General features: G+C 36.6%; 2 protein-coding genes across 2 annotated transcripts; one reads left to right on the forward strand and one right to left on the reverse strand.

Annotated features, from left to right (window-relative positions):
- Positions 1 to 1,842: 1,842 nt before the first annotated feature.
- On the forward strand, positions 1,843 to 8,243 carry LOC132271684 (uncharacterized). The gene is made up of 4 exons (XM_059773136.1): positions 1,843 to 2,166; positions 6,913 to 7,231; positions 7,797 to 7,855; positions 7,982 to 8,243. Exons 1-4 carry the CDS (start codon positions 1,926 to 1,928, stop codon positions 8,011 to 8,013), a joined length of 651 nt encoding a protein of 216 aa, XP_059629119.1. The 5' UTR covers positions 1,843 to 1,925; the 3' UTR covers positions 8,014 to 8,243.
- Positions 8,244 to 9,090: 847 nt separating this feature from the next.
- On the reverse strand, positions 9,091 to 11,887 carry LOC132271683 (probable inactive receptor kinase At4g23740). Its single transcript, XM_059773135.1, has 2 exons — positions 10,115 to 11,887; positions 9,091 to 9,892 (listed from the first exon to the last, which is right to left on the reverse strand). Exons 1-2 carry the CDS (start codon positions 11,328 to 11,330, stop codon positions 9,246 to 9,248), a joined length of 1,863 nt encoding a protein of 620 aa, XP_059629118.1. The 5' UTR covers positions 11,331 to 11,887; the 3' UTR covers positions 9,091 to 9,245.
- Between the last annotated feature and the right edge of the window lie 259 nt (positions 11,888 to 12,146).

Below are 12,146 nucleotides of genomic sequence, written 5' to 3' on the forward strand. Positions count from 1 at the left end.
GATGTGAAATGGGCTTTTGGGGTATTGCAGAGCAAGTGGACAATAACGCAATGACCAGTGCATTACTGGGAGAAAGATGACTTGCGCCTCATAATGAAAACCTGTATTATCCTTTATAATATGATCATTGAAGATGAGCGTCACGCAAATGTTGGAAGATGGACTCCGCGCACTGGAGGATGTAATCTCAATTCCCATTTTAAGTCGATGCCCATCAGTTTTAGTGGCACACATATTTTCTTACCAACTTCAGATTTGCAACAGAGAGACAAATACGCGGTTGAGGAATGATTTGACAGAAAATTTGTAGAACCGCTATGGTGATGAAGATGTTTAATTTATATTACATTTTGTTTGTTTTTAAGATATTATGAGATTTCGTGTATTAAAATTTTTATTATGTAATGGTTTTTTAAGATTAGAAATAATGAATTGGAATAAGAAAATAATGATTACAAAATCTTATGGGAATAAGTAGATGAATTTTTAATTTTAATTATTTTTTTTAAAAGATTGAATTTTTTATACTTTTTAAAAAAATAATTATAGTCGTTAAGGCACTATTTGTGTTAGCTAAACAGTGCCTTAACGGCCAAATGCATTGTTTGTGGCAAAATTTAAAATTTAAAGTAAATTTTTAAAAAAAAAAATTTAAGAAAAAAAAGAATGTTTTTTTATTTATTTTTGGCCCAAATAAAATTTATTTATAGGACAAACAATGCCTAAAAAATATATTTTTATTTAAAGAATTTTATTTTATTTTATTTTATTTTTTTAAAATGAGCTCAAAATAACATATTTTTGGGTTTTTCCAAAAAAAAACAACCTGCCAAACAGTGCCTTAAAAAAAAAAAAAAAAAATACAAGCGCTCAGCAAAAACGGCGCCGTTTTGCAAAAGAGAAAAAAAAAAAAAAAAAATCACGAGCCGGCCCGGGAGGCAAACTAGGTCCTGCATTTTTAAGCTAGCCCGCTGCACGGCCAAATGGCCACTCTCTCGCCAAAATTGGGCTTTAGCTAGCCTGCTGCACATGGCCTAACTGCGTGCCTACTGAAGAATGAATCAGCAACTCATCAATAGTAAATTAGATAAGGGAACTCACTCGAGTGTGATTAGGGGTGAAATGCTATTCGAATCCAAAACTAGTTCTTCCCGAAATGCGTTGAAATAGAACTTTAGGGTAAAACACTATTTCGGTGCAGTTGCTGGTCACAAGAGTGCTATCAAAATCGAGGCAAACTTTCAATTATAAATGACATCAAAATATAATAACAAAAGAATGAAGGGACACAATAATTAACAAAACATTAAAAATGAACAAATTTGAACCATATAATAGCATTTTGAACTGTTTCAATTTCGAATTTTGGATTTGAACGAACCATAGACTAATTTAACTAAGTTCACTCTAAATGAAGTTCTATTCAACCCAAATTTTATGGCTTGAGTGAAGCATTTTCTTTAATTTTTGGCACTAACCTAACAATCATGTAAGTTATAACATTACTTATGATCTTGTTTGAATGTGGTGGAAATGCAAATAAATGTGTATGTGTGTGTGTGTGTATATATATATATATAATCACTCTGAAATTTTTTTTTTTCAACAGTTAAACCGTAAACATAATTTATAATAAATTACTCTTAACATAAATCAAAATAGAACCAAACATTACAAATTGAGTAGGATTTGAATCTTAAACAAAACATAAGCACCCCTAATCCTTTTTTTGTTTTTTGGTAATTAAACTTGAATCGGAAAAATTCAAATTAAAGGTGGAGCTGAATTACATACAATTTAGGAGAAAAATAAAAATTAAAGTTTTGAGTATTAGGGACGTGGGCTTTAACCCATTGACCCGTCTCTACCCACACTTCGTCGTCCATTCGACACCGAATCGCGGACGACTCAGACGCCTTCGAAAAATGAAGCAATCGAACAGGCGAGTCCAAATCGGCGACGCAAAACCTGTTCGTTACGACGACGACGACAATGGAGAAGAAGGCAGTTTAAAATTACGACCCTCGGATAGCAACGTCACGGAAGATCAAGAGCCGTTCATGGGGGTCAAGGTCCGTAGAAAAGCCTCGATTCACAGGGATTACAGGGGTGACTATCTCGACGTCCCTTCACGACCCTACCTTATGAAGATTCTCGAGAAACAAGGTAATCGATTTATACCCAATTGGGTTTTCCACATCCCTTGAATTGATTGAAGATTTCGATGATTTATTATTGATTTCTTTCGTTTTTTAGTGAATTATGGTGTGATTTATATACTATGTTGTTTGATGAATCGAGTTGACATATTTGGGGTTCCAATGTTTCTTATGAATGTGTTAACTCTGGAATTGGGTTCTTAGCGAATTTTGGTGTGAATTATATACTATGTTGTTAGAGTTGAGAGATTTGGGGTTTCAATGTTTCTTATGTTAATTCTGGAACTGATGGTTAGTTTGATTTGATTTGGTAGCTGGATCCCGTGGTATTGATTCATTACATTGTTGATAATTCTATGTTCTGGCATTAATAAATTATTTTGGAAATCTCACAATTCTGTTGTTTGGTGAATTGTGGCTGGAGTGTTTCTGTGAATGTGTTAGCAGCTTAGCACTGCGTAATGTTCACTTTTGATTTGATTTAGATTGGTTTGGGTTAATTTGACTGGTATTGCTGATGTTATATACATTAATTACTTCATTTCTGATGATTATAGGTTTTGGTTTTGCTCCCCATTTTACCTTCAACACCGAACTCAATATTTATATTCCTTGCTTAATTTTTTAGATTGAGTTGCAGAAGAAAAGACACTTGCTGTTTAAACATAAACAGTACAAAATTCATTTGGTAGACAATTTTATAAGATTTTCCGAAAACAGAGTTTTAAAAAAAAGTGCTTCTTTTTGAAGAACAAAATTGTTTTCAGTTTTCAGAGATCTTGAGATTGTTTTAACTTTTAAGAGAACTGAATCAAACAAGCACAAAACCTCTTTGGTTTTTCCTAAGCCTAGTTCTACTTTTGAGTTTAGTTGAGTCTTTTTTTTTATTTTTTTGAAAACAAGACCATGGAGAAAACTAAAGTCTTGCTTTGTGCAGTTAGTTCTCTCTGACTATTCTCAGAGAACAAAAAAACAAAATAGTTCAAAATTTATTTGGTTGAAGTATAAAATCTGATTTTGAGGGAAAAAAGAAAAATTGAAAACTGGTTTCCGAGGAGTGTCTTCTAAAATTATATAAAAAACATGTTTGTTTAAAACTTTATGAAAACTGTTTTAGAGAATTGACCAAGCAGAACTAGGGATGTCAACGGGGCAGGTTCAGGACGGGGCACTCCTTTCCCAGACCCGTCCCACCAATGAAAGTTTTTTTCCCAAACCCTGTTCGAGGCGCCCCAATATATATATTTTTAAAGAAAAACATTCAAAGTTGAATAATTTTAAGATGATCCGAAACTCGTCCAATAGGGACGGGACGGGTTAATTTGACATCTCTAAGCAGACCCTAAAGATTTAAGATACTTTTTGTTCACTTCTTGAAGCTTATTGGCAAGCAAATATGGAACTGATGAATTATGGCCTGAAGTTTATTTGATGAATGAAGTTGGGAAATTTGAGATTGCAATGCTGCTATGTATGATCCAAAATTTATTGGAAGCCTTTCAATCATTTATGATGTATCAAATTTTTTTCCCAGTGAGTTGTAGGTCAATTTGAGTGGGCTGCTTGGATGACAAATAGACATTGACCAATCCTGTTGTGTATTACTTGGTATTTCAAATAAGTTCATTATTTTTATAGTTTAATTGAAGTATCTTTATTATTTTTGTTAAACTAGATTGTTGTTGTTCTAATATTTAAAATATCGCCTCACTTATATGTAATTATTATTGTATTGATAATTATGGTAGTAACTCCATTTTACGCCATCAACTTGTGCAAATGCAATTTGATGTTTTAATTCCACAGGACATCATGAGGCAGATAGAAACTTTCTTTATGATCTTCATCTTCATTTAATGAAATCATTACCATATTTACTCTAATTTCTCTTTGTATTTTCATCATTTTCAGTGATATCTCAAAGAGTGGATATTAGTTACATGGATGCTCCATGTCATTAGGATGAATATGTTAGGACTTAGGACCTTCATGCTTCGCACCTCATTCTCTCTGCTTCTTGACACTCACTTTTTCATCCCTGTGATAAATTCTCTTCCTTGCTGACTTGTTATGGCATCAAAATTCAGCACCTAAAGTTTATCTGCCCTCATTGTGGGAAATATTGCCTTCAAGAAATGGATCATACATTGGATAAATTCAAATCCTGAGTATCTAATACCATCAATTAATCAACTACCTTAAATTTTATCCAAAATGGTCATAGTTGAAATGGATCATACAACTATACATTATCTGTTTAGTACTTAGTTTCTGTCACAGGGACCCTGGTACGTGTGTCAAGTGCAGGTCTCTACTTCAGAGATCCACCGGCGGGGAAAAGGTCCCATCGGACCAACTGGTCTCGGTTTCAGAGGCCTGCGCTGGTTGGAAAAAATGTCCCACTGGTGGGACTTCGTTGGGTGGCTTCGATTTTGTGTTTTTTTTTTATTATAAGATTTTGACTCCTTTTTCAATTAAACTTCTTGAGGCATCCAATAGGGTTTTAAAACACTTTTCCTACTTTTATTTGGACTCTTGTCTATTTAAATTCTTCTAATCTCCAATTATTTAGAGATAAGAGAGACACAATCATTTTTCTTCGTTTGGGCTTTTGAGAGAGTTTTTGACAGAAAAATCATCCGTGATTTTTTTGATAGTTTTTCTTTATTGGGGAGTAAACACTTAATACACGAGGAAAACAACTATACATTTTCTGTTAAGTACTTAGTTTCTATCACATGGACCCAGGTATGTGTGTCAGGTGCAGGCACATGTCTACGCATCGGATTTATCAAATCTTCAAACAAAAAGACACAGGAACAACTGAACATTCATAAGTTTTTGTCATTTTATATGTATACTTAAACAAAATTTTGAATTATTGGATATGCTTGGTACTTGTTAGGTGCATGTTGAGTGTCCGACACAGTACTACACACTTTTTAAGAATCTTATAACGTAGCTTAACTTTGAGAAGCATGGTTCTAGGACTATTGAAAGAGGTGATTTGTATAAATTGTTAGATGGGGATGGTCAGCCCCCATCCAAAGTTGCAACGTCCCCCACACTCGGTGGCTGACTTGGGCACTGGGATTGGGTCTAGGTCTAATTCTGATACCATTATAACGTAGTGCTACATACCTGCTTGTATATATACAATCCTTTTCCATCTAGATCTGATGTGCAACAGGTTGCGTGCTTCCCGACCGCACAAAAATCTTTGTTGTTTTCTTTGGAAGACCAAACAAATTGACTTTCACAAGCCTGAAGAACCAAAACTCACCCACCAGATGATATACAATTACTAGGAAATCCTGGTGATCAATGAAATTTTTGCCGGTCACCATTTTTTTCCTGACTACTTGTTAGTTAATAGGTATGGAAGCGGTTGGTAATGGTTGGCCCAAGTAGTCAAAACCACATACCTAACAAGCAATCTGACTCTGACTAAAGCTAAATCAGCTGAGTAACATAAATTAGCCATCATATCAAAGAATAACAAGATAAAAGTTTTCAAGTAATTCAAACAATGTGCCTAACCCTTTACGCAACAAATTGCCAAAGAATTAAATCTGGACATCTACTTTCTAGTAAACACAAGAAGTTATGAAACTGATGGGGAACCTATTTCAGGTACTGGAGTAGTCAAGGTTGGCGTTGTAACTCCTGATTTAGGCTCGGAGGATGGACTGTTTCCGGCATTGACCCGTTGAATATCCTCCACCATCTTTACAACATCTAACATCTTAGGTCTCCTCTCGGGCATTCTTGCCGCGCAGGACAACCCTACCTGCAACAACTCAACCATCTCATCCTCTATATTCACATACCTCAAAAGCTCTACGTCGAACACTTCAGCTGTCCATCAGCTATGAAATCTTGGTGTCATCTCTTGCTCCACTTTACTTTTCTTGCATTATATTTGTTGCTTTGTGTAATTGATTTAGGTTTAATTTGGTGAAACTAAAATTATCTAAAAATTAATTAAAAGAGCAAGCTGTGCCTATTCACCCCTTCCAGGTCTTCCGTCTGAGATCAACTTTCCCCGACCACTTCTGCTCCATGCAACTCACAAATCCATTGGATAAATTTAGATCTGGAGTATCTAATGCCATCAACTGATCAACTACCTCAAAGTTTATCCAAAATGGTAATAGTGATGAATGGGATGTAAAAAGCTCGAGGAAAACAACTATACATTTTCTGTTAAGTACTTAGTTTTTGTCGGATGGACCCAGGTGTGTGTGTCAGGTGCAGGCATGCGTCAAGCATCGGATTTATTAAATCCTCAAACAAAAAGACACAGGAACACAACTGAACCTTCATAATATTTAATGTTTTCTTTTCTTTTTTTAAGAATAAAATAATGTTTTTACTGGTTTTGAAACTAAAGATAATAAAAGAGTTTTATATGTACACCTTTTTGGATAACTAGGTTTTATATGTATGCTTAACAAAATTTTGAATTATTGGATATGCTTGTTACTTGTTAGGTGCATGTCCACGTGTTCGACACAGGTACTACACATTTTTTTAAGAATCTTATAACATAGCTTAACTTTGAGAAGCATGGCGAGTATCTGATGTATAATTTATGGTAACCTGCAAGTAATCTTTACCACTTCAACCGCTGCCAAACCCTGATAATTACTGCACTGCTATAACTCCATAGTGTCTGCTGGAGAGTTTTGTTTGTTTGTCGGTTTATAGCTTTTTTATTTTTCTTAAATCTGTACTTAATTCCATTTTACAGGTGACAGGCAAGTTCTATTCGCAGATAAAGTTTTGAAGTTTACTGGTTCAGGGAAGATGAAACAACGTATTTTGCTAATTACTGACTTTGCCATGTACATTGTTGATCCGGAGACTGATGCACTTAAAAGGCGGATAGCCCTGGCAGCTGTTGATAAAATTTGTCTGAGTGAACTAAGTGATAATTTCTTTGCAATTATCATCCCAACCGAGTATGATATACTCATGGCTAGTACTCGAAAGACTGAAATTGTAACTGTTATAGGGGATGCAATCAAGAGCGATTCTGATTACGAACTAGAGGTGGCCTTCTCCAACAGGTAATTGGAAAATCTGTTCCCTGCATTAATACTGAATATCTTTTCTTTTTTCTTTTTCTTTTTTCTTACATGATACCCATCATATATGCTATATCACCATCTGTTGTATAATTATTAAAAGCTCAAGGCACACTAAAGCGCCAAGGTTTTGGAGTCTAAGTACAAGCACAAGTCTGAGAGAGTAAATCTCTTAATAGATATAGTTAAAATAGAAATTTTAAAAAATATGCAACAGAAACTAGTAAAGATCAAAATTAAGGAATGTTTCAGCGTCAGTTCAGCTGGTTAGATAAATTATTTACATGCATCTTTTAGTTTGCACAATCATATAGTTAATTCAATGATTCAGCATTATTGGTTCAGTTGAAGTGTGTATATATATATATATATTGGCATAAGCACTTAGAATTTATCATCAGTGCGAAAATGTTTTTATGCTCCACTTACATACGTTCATCATTTACTACTGTCTAATGCCACCCACCAACCCCTCCCGAAAGAATAAAAAAACACCTTTTTAAAGCTGTTCTAACTGCATGTGGTCTCGTACTTGACACTTCTGCAGGTTTGAGTATCGTGCGGCTGCTGAGCTGGTGAAGGAAATTATGTTCGAGGAAGTTGAAGGTCTGTAATATATTTCGCTCTGAGACGATTTGGTCCTTGTGAAATTATCAGTCCAAGTTTTACACTTTAGTTGTGGTAATAGTGATATTATATGCTCCTGAAGTTTTCAATTTGTTTGAATTGCAGGTGGTGTGAGAACAAAAATTGTGAGGAAGTGAGTTGCAGTTTGTCATTCGTATGGATTGGGGTTGGTGGTGTTTATATAAAGTTGACTGATTATCATTGCAAGCCGGTTTGTGCTCAGGTTTAAGTCCAACCGTTACAGATATTATCGCTCATTGTGTCATATTGATTTGTTCTGTGTAATTGTTTCGGCTACAAAATCAATTCCATGTAGATGTGTTTTTTGAGTTCATTCAATTCTATATAAATTGTTTGCCATTGAAAATTTTGTTCATGACATTGCTATAAATTGTTTATTTCTTCGTTTTTTCAAAAGAAAAAAAAAAATAGGAGGAAGCTGTGACATGTTCACTGAAAAAAAAACCCTTTTGTAGCAAAATTATGGGCGAATGACGGGAATTGAACCCGCGCATGGTGGATTCACAATCCACCGCCTTGATCCACTAAGAGGGAAGAATAACCTTAGGACAATGTTCGATTGCATGGAATTGAAGCCTTAAAATTGAAATTGGTGGAATTGGAGAAAAGCAATTCCACAAAATTAAACTAAATGTTTTTCTAATTCCAATTCCACAAAATTAAACTAATTTTTTTTTTTTTATCCCCAATTCCGTACAGTTTAACACAGCCTAAATATAATTAGGAAGCATTAACTTGATTTTTACATCCATGAATAATTGAATATCAACCAATCAATAAAGTGAGAAGGCATGGTATGCAGCTGTTAGTAGGAATGGTAAAGGAAATCAAAGGTTCTAGGGCTATTGAAAGAGGCGATTTGTATAAATTGCTAGATGGGGATGACCAGGCCCTATTTGAACTTGCAACGATCTCGTTATAGTTAAGCGAGGCTCTATTCGAACTCGCAACGATCTCGTTATAGTTGGACCACCTTATTTACTCGGTGGTAGACTTGGGTATCAGGACTAGCTCTAGCTCTAGCTCTGATAATTCCCAAAAACTTAAACAAATTGACTTGGTAGTACTGCATACCAAAACAAATTGACTTTCACAAGCCTGAAGAGCCAAAACTCACCCACCGGATGATATACAATTACTTGGTTGGCGCAAGTAGTCAAAACCACATGCCTAACAAGCAACCTGACTCTGACTGAAGCTAAATCAGGTGCGTGACATAAATTAGGCATCATATCAAAGAATAACAAGATAAAAGTTTTGAACTAATTCAAACAATGTGCCTAGCCCTTTAGACAACAAATTGCCAAATAATTAAATCTGAACATCTACTTTCTAATAACACAAGAAGTTATGAAACAGATGGGGAACCTATTTCCGGTACCGGAGTAGTCAAGGTTGGCGTGGTAACTCCTGATTTATACTCGGGGGATGGCCGTCGAATATCCTCCACCATCTTTACAACATCTACCATCTTAGGTCTCTTCTCGGGCATTCTTGACGTGCAGGACAACCCTATCTGCAACAACTCAAGCATCTCATCCTCTATACCAGCGCACCTCAAAAGCTCCACGTCGAACACTTCAGCTGTCCATTCCTCCTGGAGAACAGAATTAACCCATTTGACCAAGGGGAGAAACTCACCATCACCTATGGGATGTATTGAGGACTTTCCAGTGAGAAGCTCAAGCAGCAAGACTCCGAAACTGAAGACATCAGATGCCTGCGTTACTTTGTGGGTGTCTGTTACTTCTGGTGCCCGGTACCCTGTGGACTCCATCACCGGTGGAGCCATTGGGCTCATCAGTGATGCTAAACCAAGATCAGACACGCAGCCAAATTGTTGGGGGTTGAGGAAGATGTTCGAGGCTTTTATGTTTCCATGGACAAGCTTCCACCCATTGTGTGTGTGGATATGAGCAATGCCTCTTGCTGCACCAATCGCAATGCCAAGTCGGGTTTCCCAGTCCAATGGAGTCCTACACCCACCTCTTTTCGCTGCAAAATTAGGGTTGCATCAGAATATAGTTACATATGAATCTACACAAGACCTGTAAAATATGAATATAGTTGCATTTGATTAAAGCATATTGCAATGGAATACCTTAAATTACATCTAAATTATGAATAGTGTTACCAACCCATGATATCAAATTTGAAATTCCAGATTAGTAAAAGCACCAAATTCAATGATTTGAGATTGAAAATGGTGGAACTCACAGTGTAGCATTGCAGACACACTCCCCTGATCATAGTAGTCATACACGACGAGCTTTTCATCCTTCGAATAGTAATAAGCCGTCAATGCAGCCACATTCTCATGCCTAATGCTTCCGACCACCTCCATCTGCTGCTCGAACTCCCTTCTTGCCAAACTCACTTCCTTCAACCTCTTCACCACCACCGTGGTAGCATCCTCCAATGAAGCCTTATACGTAGTCCCAAACGTTCCCTTCCCGAGCACCTCAGCAGAAGCCCTCAGCAAGTCCTCGAGGTCAAATGCAAGATGACCACCGTTAAAAAACTCAAGCCTCGCGTTCCCACCTTGGCTCCCGGAAGCCACCTTCATTTCAGATCCTTCCGACTTATGGGACAATGCAGAGAACCCCTTTTTGCCTCCTTTCTTCGAGCAGCAGCAGCACACAATCAGCACAACAACGAACACCAAAACCCCCAAAGCAGAACAGCCAATTATGATCCCCACCATTGCAGATTCACAAAGTCTCTTCGGTTTCTTTGATGGCTGACTATTTGAAGGAAGAACTGAAGAGGGCAACTTCTCAACATTGTTACCAACAAAAGCCCAACTTGGAAATCTGTCTAGAGACTGAGGCACACTGCCATTAAGACGGTTGTTGGATAGATTTAGATTCTGCAGACTAGGGACGTCGAGTTCAGGAATAACGCCAGAAAACGAGTTCTCAGCAAGATTCAGAGAAGTGAGGTGAGTCAAATTTGAAATGGAAGAAGGGATGCTTCCATTGAAGGAATTATTGGATAAATCGATGACAGAGACATTCTGCCAAACAGAGAAATCCGAAGGCAATGGACCGGAAAAGTGATTGGACTCGAGATAAATGGCAGCTAATTTTCCTAGCTTGGAGAGATCAGCAGGGAAAGGACCAGACAAGTCATTGGAGCCGAGACTGAGGACATGAAGAGCCGATAGGCGGCTGAGAGTGTTTGATGGAACGCGGCCATAGAAGCCAACTCCCGGTAACCGGACAGATATGATTCTTGATTTGTTATGGTTACAGTTCACTCCAGTCCATCTATAGCAGCAAGAAGTGCTCTCATTCCAATTGAGAGGCCGCGAATGAGAAATGTTTCCGAGGAAATCAAGCAAGGCCTGCTTATCTTCAATGGGTTCCGAGGCTGCTAGCAAGAAAAGAGTTCCAAACAAGAGAATTCCCGAGAAAATGAATTTGAAGCTCATTTTTCTCAATGATCAAACAGAGCTCAAACACAAACACAATGAGTCCCTTAATAGGACTATATGTGTGTATCTTCAAGTTCTTCGTCCTCTACATAAATTTGGACCAAGAAGAATCAAAATTAGAAAAATAAGAAATTAATTATACAATTTTTTTTATCAGGATGATTCTCATGAAGATAATGCTAGAGCCGTCAGCAGAGAATTATTATTATTATATGTATATGAACAATGACTTATGAGGCTTTAATCAAGTGTTTTGGTCAAAGAAACAAAGTTTTAGTTCGGTATTCGAAGAATACAATTGGGAGCTGTCTTCTGTCTTTTTACTGACTTCTGCTCCCCCAGTTGTTTCCTTCCTCTGTTTGGTTGGTGAGAAAACGAAGTCTACAAAAAGAAAATTCGTACTACTTTTATATTCTTGTATTTATATAAAAAGGAATATATGCTCAAAAACAAACAAAGAAAAAAAAAACAGAAAAGAAAAGGGGAAAGGCACACTTGGGTTGTCTCGTGTGGAGTTGTATATTTTCTTCTCAAGTCCTAATGATTAACCAAAAAAGGCCTACTCAATATGAAACAACTTAGAACAATATCAATCGACATTAGTTTAGATGATACGATCTCTCTTCATAGAAAGGAGATTGAGAGTCCTCAACAATATTGTGGTGCGTGCACGTTTGGTTTGACTTTCGAAAATAAAAAGAAAAGGAAAAAAAAAAAAAAAAAATTGGCATCGAACATACCTTTGTTCTCCAAAACAAGCATCAATCAGTCACTATCTCACAATGAATAGCAATTAAACAAGCATCAATCAGT

This window comes from Cornus florida, unplaced genomic scaffold, assembly GCF_030987335.1.
Source record: "Cornus florida cultivar Cherokee Brave unplaced genomic scaffold, ASM3098733v1 CherokeeBrave_3.0.0_Hap2_Chr08, whole genome shotgun sequence".
NCBI classification, from domain to species: Eukaryota; Viridiplantae; Streptophyta; class Magnoliopsida; order Cornales; family Cornaceae; genus Cornus; species Cornus florida.

Bases quoted from the DNA above. Each gene is read 5' to 3' on its own strand.
- LOC132271684 (XM_059773136.1), top strand. From the start codon at position 1,926: ATGAAGCAATCGAACAGGCGAGTCCAAATCGGCGACGCAAAACCTGTT. The intron at 2,167-6,912 runs GTAATCGATTTA...TCCATTTTACAG, and splicing joins GAAGATTCTCGAGAAACAAG to GTGACAGGCAAGTTCTATTC. The intron at 7,232-7,796 runs GTAATTGGAAAA...ACACTTCTGCAG, and splicing joins GAGGTGGCCTTCTCCAACAG to GTTTGAGTATCGTGCGGCTG.
- LOC132271683 (XM_059773135.1), bottom strand. From the start codon at position 11,330: ATGAGCTTCAAATTCATTTTCTCGGGAATTCTCTTGTTTGGAACTCTT. The intron at 9,893-10,114 runs GTGAGTTCCACC...CTAATTTTGCAG, and splicing joins TGTGTCTGCAATGCTACACT to CGAAAAGAGGTGGGTGTAGG.